The sequence below is a fragment of the Erinaceus europaeus genome, chromosome 7 (assembly GCF_950295315.1).
Source record: "Erinaceus europaeus chromosome 7, mEriEur2.1, whole genome shotgun sequence".
Classification (NCBI taxonomy): domain Eukaryota; kingdom Metazoa; phylum Chordata; class Mammalia; order Eulipotyphla; family Erinaceidae; genus Erinaceus; species Erinaceus europaeus.
This window is the reverse complement of record NC_080168.1, coordinates 118,162,687-118,175,190: the sequence shown is the minus strand read 5'-3', so window position 1 is coordinate 118,175,190 and position 12,504 is coordinate 118,162,687. Positions and strand designations below refer to the sequence as shown.

Here is a 12,504-nt window from a genome sequence, read left to right as displayed (position 1 = left end):
GTGTTCAGTAAGGTTCCATAAAACATTAATCACTCAGAGGCAAGAATTTAATAAAACTGACCAATCATTTTTGAAAAAAAAATTTATTAATGATAAGGTTGGGCTTTGAAAAAATTCTAACCATAATTTTAAGGGAGCTTAACAGAGAGGAAAATGCTATAGTATTTTTGAACTAGCAGAAAAGCCAACATTAGCATCTAACTTTTATAAATGATAAAAGTAACATATAGCTTATGAAATGTTATAAATTCATAGACACTAAAATATACACTTCATTTTAATTTAAGCTATGTTTTTATAACTCTAATATATAGAATATGTCTTATATTTTAAAAGACCACATTCATTACTTATTTTATATTACATCATATACCAATTTATCTTTGAAATATCTGATTATAATAGTATGAACAAGCAAAGCTTACATATGAATTTTTAAAATATCAGTGTCACTAAGATGTAGTAGTTATGTTATCTAATGTGTATGCTATTACAATTTATTATTGATAGCAAAAAGTCTTTAATACATGTATAGTGAAAATTTTAAACAAAAAATAAACTAGACAGGCAAAGTTCATTACACTATTTGTAGAATTAACTTTCTGGAGGACAACCCATGTGAACACAGCAACAGTTGCAGCACTATACAGAAAGGATTCGAAAAGTCCATTAGGAAATAGAATTCTGGAGTCTGCATAAAAATATAAATTAAAACTAGTACTCTTAAACTTTATATACAGTTGGTAATGTGCCAGATATCCACAAAGCTCTTGAAAATAAACCACTTTTTTCATGTAGTTTGCATGTTGACTCTTGCAGGATTACTTTGAAGTTTTCACCTTCTTTTTGCCACTTCCCCATCCACCACTGAGTTGAACAGGATTGTCACGAAATGATATACGTTCTTTCTTAGAAGGTCTTGTGTTTGATATCATTGGTGCAAGTATTCCCTTAACTGAAAAACCTAGACAGTGATATTAAATGTATATTTTCACTTAACTTGATCCAAAAAATATTTTAAAGTACAAAATCTGTTTGTCAGCAACTTGTATTTTAGAACTCTGTGATTTTCAAGTTTTTTTTTTTCAAAAAGTGTGTTTACTGAGTTTCATTTCTGTTTGCAGTATAAATTACATTTAGGTTAAATAAAAGGAACCAACAGAAATTTTAAATAGAGTAGTTCCTATCTACAATCCACATGCCTCTGATCTTTTAAGACTATGAGATGTTTCTTAGTCTTTAGACATTCACATTTGTTTATTTCAAAAGTTATATGTTAAAATTAATGTTTAAAGTTGAATTAAAATTGAATTAAATCTCTTCATAAAAAGGAAATCTTGGTAAAAAGAAAAACATATCAGATCTAGAAAGTAAAGAGATGGGTTCTGGTCTGGTTGCAAAATATACAGTTTTGTAATTCTCTAAGCCTTCATCTTATTTACATTACTGGGATTTTGTGTGGTGTGCCTTTCTGACCATACAGCATTGTGGCTAAGATCAGTAAATTGGGTCATGGGGTAGAGGTCAGGGTTTGCACATGTCCTGAGTTCGATTTCTGCCACCCTTGGCATGTGCTAGAGAGAAGCTGTACTCCAGTCTTTCTCCCTCTCAAAAATAACCAGATAAACCTTAAAAAAAAAAAAGTCTGTGAGAGTGCTTTGTAAACAGGTGCTATGAAAGGGAAGAAATTATAACTTTTATGCAGCAGGATAGAAGTTATCCAGAGAGAAGTAAGAAAAATTGTCAAGAGGCTAAAACAAATAGAAAGACTGGAAGAGTAGATTATAAATGATTGACTCCGCATGGCCCCAAGATACTGTGGCAAACAATACTGTTAAAGAATTATGATCATCTGCTTTAAATTGCCTGAGGATTAAGCAAAGGTATCTGAGGAAAGGGTCTGCAAAGTAACAGAGCAAGAAGCATTCCAGAACTCCCTAGGTATTGGCTGGACGCAAACCACGTGACTCTCCATTGTGATACTTTTGTGCTCAAATGTTTCTCGATGGTAGACATATATTTTCTCAAGATCAACACTCTTCTAATTAAAATTAGAATATACTCTAATCACACACATGTGAAGAAGCATTAAGGAATTTGTGGGGATGGGTCTATAGCTTTACATTTGGTACAGCACGATGGTGAATGTTGATTATACAAGTCCATTTTATATTTAAATTAAAAAAAACCACTCATTTTGGTTTTTATTGTTAAAAATGAATCAAATAGAAATTCAAAGGAATGCTGAGTACAGACAGACCTATGGCACAAGTTTATAATGGCATTAGAACATACAGAGTTGAAGAGTTTAGACTTTCATATGTGAATACGACCTCAGCAGGAGAAAGCAACAAATGTGGTTTCTGATGCCAAGTGCAGTTGGTTTCCATGTGCCAACCAGATTTATCCTCTTTTAAGCTACTTCCTACAAGGCAGTCAGCAGTCCCTCGATAAATGGAAAGACCTCTTTCAGTCATCTGGAATATGACTCATGCATAAAATCTAAACTTTCCTAGTGATAAAATAGTGGAATAAAAAGGCAAGGTAAGAACATGATAGTTTATCCATTTTCTATTAATTAGTCACATACTAGAAATATATATCCAAATACCAAGGCTGAAATGTCTGCCTTGTTATTACAAAACAGAAAAGCAAAACCAAACCAGTAACAGAAGCAGCAAACCCTCACCTTGAACAATGATTTTTTAAAAAATTAAATGAATAAACTGTCTCCTGTCTAGGAAGAATGAATTTATCAAAACACTTTAAGGAGAATGCTGAGCTTGGGAGGGAAGTAGAAGATCAGAAGGATAAAGAGAGCTACTGGGGCACATTTAAAATAAAAATATTCTGTATTACAGAAAAAAACAGATTAATAAGTGGATTTCTAGAAGTGCTTAAAACACATTTTGCTCCGATGATAAAAGCTAAATCAAGTTCCTTTCAAGTCTTATTTAAGGTAGTAAGTAGAAATATATATTTTAAGATAAAATTGAATAGCATGTTATTTAATATTTTGATGAAAATCTCATTATGGTATAAAATGCAAAATTTAATGCCTTTATTTTTAAGTACTTTAAAATGAAAGATTAGATTTAATATGTAAGAAGGGTGGAACTTTTTTTATTTGTGATTTAATACTGATTTACAAAATTACAAGATAACAGGGTAGAAATTTCTATACCGAGGATCAAAATATTTATAAGATCATATGCTTCTAAAATAATTTAAAAATGAAATGTTGACTTGCATTAAAACACAGCTTTTCTCTAGGCCAAATCCTCCTCAGCAAGATTTCTGTGTTCTAAAGGATCTTTCTATTAACTACAGTTATACTGTATGGTATCATTTCCCCAAATATTGTGTTATTGTCTTTGTTCTGTTGAACTTGTTGATAAATCAAGTAATTTTGCACTTGACCACAATGCAGTCATATTGAAAGGGCAGTTTGTAATTTTCTTATTTAGTGTAAAACCTGCAGCAAATAATAATAATTAGAATTTAAGATATTTGTGACAGTATAACAGAACTTCATAGTAATTCTGAATTTTTCAGTGGAATGAAACTGTAGAAATTAGTCTTAAATTACATAAACATATATGTGTATATAGCTTAAAAACAGTATTTTAGATATGATAAAAAGCTAGCATTTTACCATTCTATTATGTGAAAGTAAAATGGTTTGAGCAGTAGTCGATTTAGCTTGTTCTCTTATTGCAGTTAGTGAGTTTTTTTGTTTTCTTAAATTTATTGAACCACGATCTATGCAGAAAATGAAGAGTAAATCAACATATTTGTGAAGAAACTTCATATTGACATTCACTGCAAAGCTATTATTTTGCCTTGTGATTACTCTAAAAATGAAAAAAGAAAATAAAGAAGCAATTTAATACAGTCAATATATAATCAGTTGAAAATTACTACTCACATGAAAGTACAATTGTGAGAGAATCTTGCCTCAGAAATTAATATTAGAGCTAGACTTACTGATGGGGCTCATGAAATAAAAAAAAGATATGACTGATGGAACTTTGGAAAGCTTTTTCTCCTTATTCCTACATGATTGTTTTAGAGTTTATGTTTCTTCAACCAGTCTGTTGTATTTTTTTCAAGTGATCCTACAAATCCACCAATAAGTTTCTTACGAATATGCTAAAACTGTATATAGATAAGTATATAAGTATGCACTATCGTCTCATAAGTCACTTCTTTGCTACATAATCTGTGTTCTGCTAAAGATTTGTTCTGGTCTTTTAAACATTTCTTTTTGTTAAATCCCTGGTCCTTTAACAAATGTCAAGGTCTATATATGCTATGCTTACATAAGTAATTTAATATGCAAAATGCTTTGAATGACTCTCTTGGTATGTATAAAAATAACTTTGTTAAGCAGGTCAAAATAGAAATTTCATGATGTGTAGTAATACGTCATTGGATTACCATCGATACACCCAATACTGTGTGTATGAACACAGAAATCATTTCAAAGTTCTTCCCATATTGGAGTGCTTAACAGCAGATACAGCGTAAGTAAAGCATGGAGAAAAAAGTTCAACATTTTAATGAAAGTGACCAGAACAAATTCTTAGCAGCAAAGCGTTTGAATGAGTTAACTGGCCAAGTCAGAGGTTGAAGTAGCTATTGCAGTATTGAAACATTTGCTTTTTAAGGCCATTGCTATCTCCAGCCTTAAGTTATACTGATCATTACTGTTATCCACTACAATTTAAGGCAGCTAATTTAAAGTCTTACACTAAGAATGAAAATAGAAGTTAGCATACATATTTGCATCATATTCAGATTTTTCTAATGTAAGAGTGATTTTTGCATGTTTTTTGACAGTTTTCAAGATTTTCCAAGGAGTCAGTTTTGTCTATATCATAAAAATATAACAAAAATTTAAAAGATTCCAACTGGATAATGGCCTTTGTAATTATTGTTTAATACCCAATAGCAATTAAACATGTACATTTTAAAGAATCACATTTGGCATATTTTTAAAAAATCACAATAATGGCCATAATAGTATCTGGTGGTGTTGCTTAAACTTTGATGAATATAGTTTTTTAAATCAGCAAGTGAAATAAAATTCACTTTTTATTACATTTATTTAAATAAATATATATACAATTCCTACCTGAGTATGTATGGCAATACATATCATATGAGGCGGAATTTTATTTTGATAAGTATTGCATAGATTTTTACTTTCTCATTTTGCTTATTTCCTGATCTCTTGTAATGCCTATCATTCATGTTTCATGTAGAAATATTGAGACTACTTATAATTTGCATTTTTTCTCAGATTTTATCATTTTAATACAGTATGCTTTCTTCTTAAAAAAAAAAATAGTGTGGTTGTATCTGTATCAGACCGACAAGAATACAGTGCTAAACACACTGTCTTGCTCTGTAAACTCTGTGGTTTCCATGTTGATATTTTTTAGTTTTTATCATTTTTTTCTAGAGGCTTTTTTATCAATATAATTTTAGCTAAAAAATATAAGTAGATTTTCTTACTTTTCCTTAGAAGTAGGTTGGCCACAAAACCCTAAGGTGAACCAAAACTCTTCCTCTTCCTAGTGTTATCTATCTGACAGAACTCTGAGGACTGCAGCTTTCTGACTTCTCACCAAAGCTGTAGATACAGTTTGAATATCAAAACTTCAAAGTTAATTGTTAAAATGTAACTCAGTATTAGTTTAGCATAAAATTAAGAAATCTATAATGTATCTATGCATCTGTTTTCTGCTGCACAGCACGGGGTCTAAAAAAATCAGGCCCTGTGTCTTGTTCTTATCATCTTGAGAAATGTCTGTTGCCAGTAAGTATTCCTACAGGACTGTCTTCACTTCACTATACATGCAACCAACTGTTCATTAAGTGTTAGAATTAAAGAATAATGGTATAAGTAATGCCAATAATTGAGCATTTCTTTTAACTCCGATTGATAGTTTCTTTGAAACAATCCATTCTTAACCACAATATTTTTAACTTCTGACCAGTATTCTTGCCACACCCCTTATTTCCCCATGTTAATTAAGTTCATCCAAGTAATCTTTTAGTAAAAGTATGAATTTTAAGTAAATCCGAAAATGTGTATCCCTTAAGCAGTTGTCCCTTGGAATTTAAAAATTTAAAACCAAAGTTAGATTTTCAAGATTGCTTGTAGTCTCTGAAATATTTAATTACCTTCTTTTTGTCTTTTATTTACAATGTGTAACTACATTTAGCATATATTTCTTTACTGCTTGTAACTGGCAATGTTCTATTCTGCTTTCAGTGGAACTTCCATGCTGACCTTCTATGAGCCAAAAAGTACTCGTAATTGTCATCCTGTAGTTGCTTTCCATTTAACTCTATTCTTATAATTCCATCTTTACAGTCCTCATATGGAACTTGTATAAAACAAATACTTATTTCTACATTCCCAGATAGTGAAGATTTGTGGATAGGTTTCCCAAAATTTTTCATGGAAACTTTCATTACCCCCTTTCATGCTTATTAGTTCTTAGCAGGGAGACATTTGGCAATAATAAACATGACTAGCCTGAGGATTTATTATATTATTGCACTTCAGTTTCATTCATTTGACAAATGCTTTTCACATTTGCCCATACCCATTTATTTTCGCACCATATTAGCTAGTGTAAGAAACTGCTTTGAAAGCAACAGCAATAACAACCAAAAAGTAACAGTAGAACAGTTTAAGAATGAAAATGAAGGAAATGAACAAGGAGTAAAATAACAGTTAGAAGCATGAATCTTTAATCTGCTATCAATAGAGTATACATGGATCCTGTCTTCAAAAATGATAAACAAAATGTGTGTAGCTATTTTCTTATTTTCTTTAAAAAAATCAAAGAATAAGTGATGCTGACAAATGTACAACTAGTTCTCTCAAACAAGTACAGATGAATTTTGTCTTCTGGATAATGTCACTGTTGGTGAAACTAACTACTGTTTTAGATCTGTAAACATTATTCTGTGGTCACTAATAACTGTTATATTTAACTGTGCCTTGAATCGCTGTTGACTGTTTTATTAAAGTCTCTCAGATCTTGGAAACAGGCAGCATCAAGCTGTTAGCGATTTACTGTGTGCCTGTTCTGTGTTAAACTATCAATATAAATATATATTACATGATTCCACTTAGGTATAAACATGTTCTTGGTATAATAATAATTAATTCTGACGGTCCAGTTTTGCTTTTGGGGATATTTTACAGTTTGTTAGTGCTAATGAGTTTGTTTAGTTGTCAAATCTCAGAGGAAAATATCAAAAACCTCACAGATATGTATGCTAAAATAATTGCCTTAGAATATCAGATCAAGAAAAATCAGAATTTATCACTTCAAACAATAATAAAGCTTTAAAATGTAAAATTTCACATTAGATGCCAACTCTTGGTGAACAAAAACAGTAATTCTAGGAAATCTTGCTCTAGTTTCTTTAAACACTTCAGATTTTTTTTTTTTTTAATGTGAAGAGGAAGGGTTGTGTCACACTCACAAGAATACACTCTTTGCCATGTGTGAAGACCCAGGTTCAAGCACCTTCAGTGGGGGAATCTACACGATCGTTGAAGCAAGGCTGCAGGTGTCTCTCCTTCTATTTCACTCTCCCTCTCTATACCTTTGTCCCTCACCCCCTACCAAAAAAAAAAAAAAGTGGACAATAAAGTCAGATTTTATTGTGCATAAAACAAAACTATTTAACCCCGCTACTGCTTACAAAATTTTATCTTTGCATTATTTTATTTGTGGAAAAGTATAATGTCTATAGTAGAACTAAAGTTTGAACCTTCTTAGTGAGAAATCTGGTAATTAAGTTTTCTCCTACAACATTTTGCAAAAATGGCATAAATGGTGTCAATCAAGGCATTGTATTACTAGATAATTTAAGTAGAACATAATCATTTACAAGTATGCCTATCTACTAAGAGTACTAACTTAACAGTTTATTATATACTTAGCACTACCAAATACTGTTTGAAGAGAGTGACATTACTTTTTACCATGAAATCTACCAGGAGTATCATGTTAATGTCCATATTTCTCCCCATCCACTTTTTTTTAGTTCTTATAAATGCAAATTTAACACCCCTGAAATATATTATACAAAGGAGTAGCAGGAATTTAAGAGCCCATGATGTCTCAGATCTAGTAAATGATATTTACATCCTCTTTCAACCTAATTAAATCTCTCCAGAATACACATCACTCTCTGCAAAGATGAGGAATCAGAGACAATGCAGTGGCACACTTGATAGTTGGTATCTTGTTTCATACTCATGACAAAGCAAGCCTCTAGTATAATTATATCATAAAGAAAACCATTAATGCTGTCAATGTGAGATGTCTATCTGTTTTTATATGTCTTGGAATAGAAAAAAACCTGTTCATTTACTAGAGATAGGCCTATGAAATAAAAAGTAAATCAGTGAAAAATAGTGTAGGTTCAATTTCCATAAGAACATTTGTGAAGAAACACAAATGAGAGAAATTTATATCCATATCTACCTATAGCTAAATATGATTTCATAATCCCTAACACAATTTAAAAAACATGTATCTATTTTAAATATTTTATTTATTGGACAGAGACAGAGGGAAATCAAGTGGGAATGGGGGAAGATAGAGGAGAGTTAGAAGGCAACTTCAGCCCTGCTTCACTACTTGTGAAGCTTTCTCCCTGGAGGTAGGGACCAGGGGCTTGAACCGGAATCCTTGCACACTGTAATATGTGCACTTAGCAAGTCTGCCACCATTCAGCCGTAAGTTTCTTCTCCTTTACTTTTATAATTATCTTCCAGCTTACCCTTTAAGGTCTTTGTATATTAGGTGTTACAGGATTTCTAAACTTATTCAAAGAGCACTCTAATATTTGGGTAGGGGAGATAACTCAATTTGAGAACCAGTTTGCATGCCTGCCCAAATATTAAGAGTACTCTCGGAACAACTTTAGAAATTCTGGCCATTACCTTCAAAAAAAATTTAAAGGAATGATCCCATACTTGAATGAGTTTGGCTATATTACATGAACACATGCTTTAGTAAAATAACATTAATGAGTCATGTTACTTTTGAATCTTGAAAAAAAAATGCATGGAATATAAAGAATAGATTTTTTTAAATATTTCATTTTTATTTATTTATTCCCTTTGTTGCCCTTGTTGTTGTTTTTTATTGTTGTAGTTATTATTGTTGTTGTCGTTGTTGGATAGGACAGAGAGAAATGGAGAGCAGAGGGGAAGACAGAGAGAAGGAGAGAAAGATAGACACCTGCAGACCTGCTTCACCGCCTGTGAAGTGACTCCCCTGCAGGTGGGGAGCCGGGGCTCAAACCGGGATCCTTATGCCGGTCCTTGTGCTTTGCGCCACCTGCGCTTAACCCACTGCACTACCGCCCGACTCCCAAGAATAGATTTTTTTTTAAAGATAATATTGAAGGGTATATCATGAAATAGCTGAGAGGGTAAAAAGTGTATGACTTCCCAAGTGTGATGCCTCGGGTTCAATTCCCAGCACCACATAGGAGCACCATGGACAACATCAAGACAGCTCTGTGCATGGCAGTGGGTGCTTTTGTGTCTGTCTCCTGCCATTGGGTGACTCAATAACAACAATAGTAATAACCACAACAACGATTTAAAAAAAACAAAACACAAGGGCAACAAAAAGGAAAAAAAAAAAAAGGCCTCTAGGAGCAGTAGATTCATGGTGCAGGCACCAAGCCTCAGCAATAACCCTGGAGGCAAATAAATAAATAAATAATATAATATATATTATATAACTCTATAACTCTCTTTCTCTTTCTCTCTCTCTCTCTCTCTATATATATATATATATATATATATATATATCCATCTGGAATTTTGAAAAGAGACATTTCAAAAGCGATACCAAGGCTGGTAGAGGGTAGCAGAAGTTTGAGAGAGGCGCCAAGATGACAAATTGGGGAAGTAATCAGTAATCACTACACTGACCTTGGCTATTATACTTATTTATCTTCAACTTCACTACCACTTGATGAAGGGAATGCTGATTTACAAAACTGTGTCGTTGCAGGGTACGATTCTACAAAATAGGTGTCTGTATAGCTCACTCTCCACCAAATTATCATCTTTTCCCACTATAGGGGCTTAGGCCCTCAACCTCCCCTTAGGGCTCTCCTTTCCCCATTCTGAACCCCCAGATTTGCTGTAATAACTCTACAGTGTATGAACTCTGAATTGTCATTTAGTTGTTTCATAGATGCCAGTGATGGTATTGATTACTATACTTATATTTTTCTGACGTTGTACAGGTGATAGTCAGCGAATATAATTACTAGTGTAAAAAAATAGGAGGTAAAGTTCAGTTAGTATTAGTGTGTACATGTGTCTATTTACAATAGCTATATTATTGGTTTGACATTTTATGTAAAATTATAAATTTATGATCCAAGTAAAATACATGGTAAAATGAAAATGCCACATAATTATGGCTTTTCCTTAGCAAAGAGACTTCATAATGGAAAATGTTATTACTCTGGTTGACAGGGGACAATAAAATATTACAGCTACAGATTTTGTGTGTGTGTTTTAAAAGACTCCCTAAATTATTTTAAGCACTAGGAACTAGTCTGTTACCAGAATTAAATTCCTCTAAAAGACACTAGGCACCTCTACTTTGGAGAGTACTATATGGTCCTCAGGTCACTTTCGGGGATGTTCTTAGTATAGTTATTTACTAAGCTTACTGAATTATCTGTGATTTACTAAACTTTAGATAAACCTTAAAGGAATATATGATAGAGTGAGCCATTTAAATTTAGAGGAGTCCCTTATTTCTTTGTGTATGTGTATGCGGTGGTGGGTGGTGGGAGTCCTGATGTTTATTTGCTTTTTCTTTTGCTTTGTGAAACAATCCTATTTATCATGAGAGACAAAGAGCACCTGAACAGTTCTAACTCCCAGCATAAATTGAACCTGTGGTTTCTAAGGCAGGCAAATTATTACTCGAATAGGCTAAGCTACCTCTCCAATAGGTAGAGTCTCTTTAAAGAATACATAATTTGGGGGCCAGGCGGTGATGCACCTGGTTGAATGCACATGCTACAGTGTGCAAGGACTAGGATCAAGCGCCCAGTCCCCACCTGCAGGAAGGAAACTTCACAGCTGGTGAAGCAGTGCTACAGGTGTTTCTCTGTCTGTCTCCCTCTCTGTCTCCCCCCTGCCTCTCAATTTCTGGCTGTCTCTATCAAGTAAATAACGATAATTTAAAAAAATACCTAATTTTTGTCATCCAGTTAAGATTCATAGAGATAGAGAGCTCTGACTACAGATGTGAGTCATCTCACATTAATGACATTAGTATATTTTCACTCAGGTTTTCGGAGAGAGAGAGAGAGAGAGAGAAAGAGAAAGCATTAATTCACAGGAGGCATATTTCAGAAATGCAAAGACAGGCACTTTTTACTCTTTTAAAATAAATATGTAGCCATCATTTTTTTGATAGTAGATGAAATAGAGAAAAGAAGAGACACTTGCAGTACAGCTCCACCATTCATGAAGCTTCACACCTGCAAGTAGGAACTGGGATCTTGAAGCTGGGTCCTCAAACATAGCATAGATGAGCATATCTACCAGGTGAGCCACTATATTATGCTATACTATGTATGCCCAGGTCCATCATTTTCTTCAAAATGTATGTTTCTTCATGAGAAACTATAGACCTGGCCCTTTAAATAATATTTTCCGGGATTTGGGCGGTAGCACAGCGGGTTAAGCACACGTGGCGCAAAGCGCAAGGACCACCAAAAGGATCCTGGTTCGAGCCCTTGGCTCCCCACCTGCAGGGGAGTCGCTTCACAGGCAGTGAAGCAGGTCTGCAGGTGTCTATCTTTCTCTCCCCCCCCCCCCCCGCCCCCGTCTTACCCTCCTCTCTACATTTCTCTCTGTCCTATACAATGAGGACAACATCAATAACAACTACAGCAACAATGAAAAAGAACAAGGGCAACAAAAGGGAAAATAAATTAATTAATTTAAAAACATAATATTTTCATGTCAACCAGGGAGGTATATCAGTGGTAGTCCTCATACCTGAGGGCCTGGATTCCATGATTCCATTTCTGGTACTTCATAATGATGGAGTGGTAATGTGGTTAGTCTCTCTCTCTCTCTCCTCACTCCTCTCTCTCTCTCTCCACCACCACCATCACCACAACAACAAAAATCCCAGTTTTCTATGAAAAAATATTCTCTGATGCTAGGTTCTGATGAACTCTGTTGAACGTACTGCCATATACAAGCACCCAAATCCAAGCCCCTCTTCTGCAGCTGTAGAGGGGAAGCTTCATAAGTGATAATGCAGTGCTGCAGGACTCTCTCTCTGCTTCCTCCTCTGTGTTTCCCCTCCCCCTCAATTTATCATAGTTTCTATCCAATAAAATAAAATAGGGGGTCGGGCGGTGGCGCAGTGGGTTAAGCGCATGTGGCGCAAAGCGTAGGGACCGGCG

At 33.9% G+C, this 12,504-nt stretch overlaps 1 protein-coding gene across 1 annotated transcript in view; it reads right to left on the bottom strand.

Moving 5' to 3' along the window:
- Nucleotides 1-454: 454 nt before the first annotated feature.
- Nucleotides 455-12,504, bottom strand: part of LRRIQ1 (leucine rich repeats and IQ motif containing 1) — a 221,589-nt gene continuing 209,539 nt past the window's right edge. The window contains exon 29 of the mRNA XM_060193536.1: nt 455-964. Coding sequence (XP_060049519.1) covers nt 822-964 — 143 coding nt within the window. The 3' untranslated portion in view covers nt 455-821. The remainder of the gene's footprint in view (nt 965-12,504) is intronic.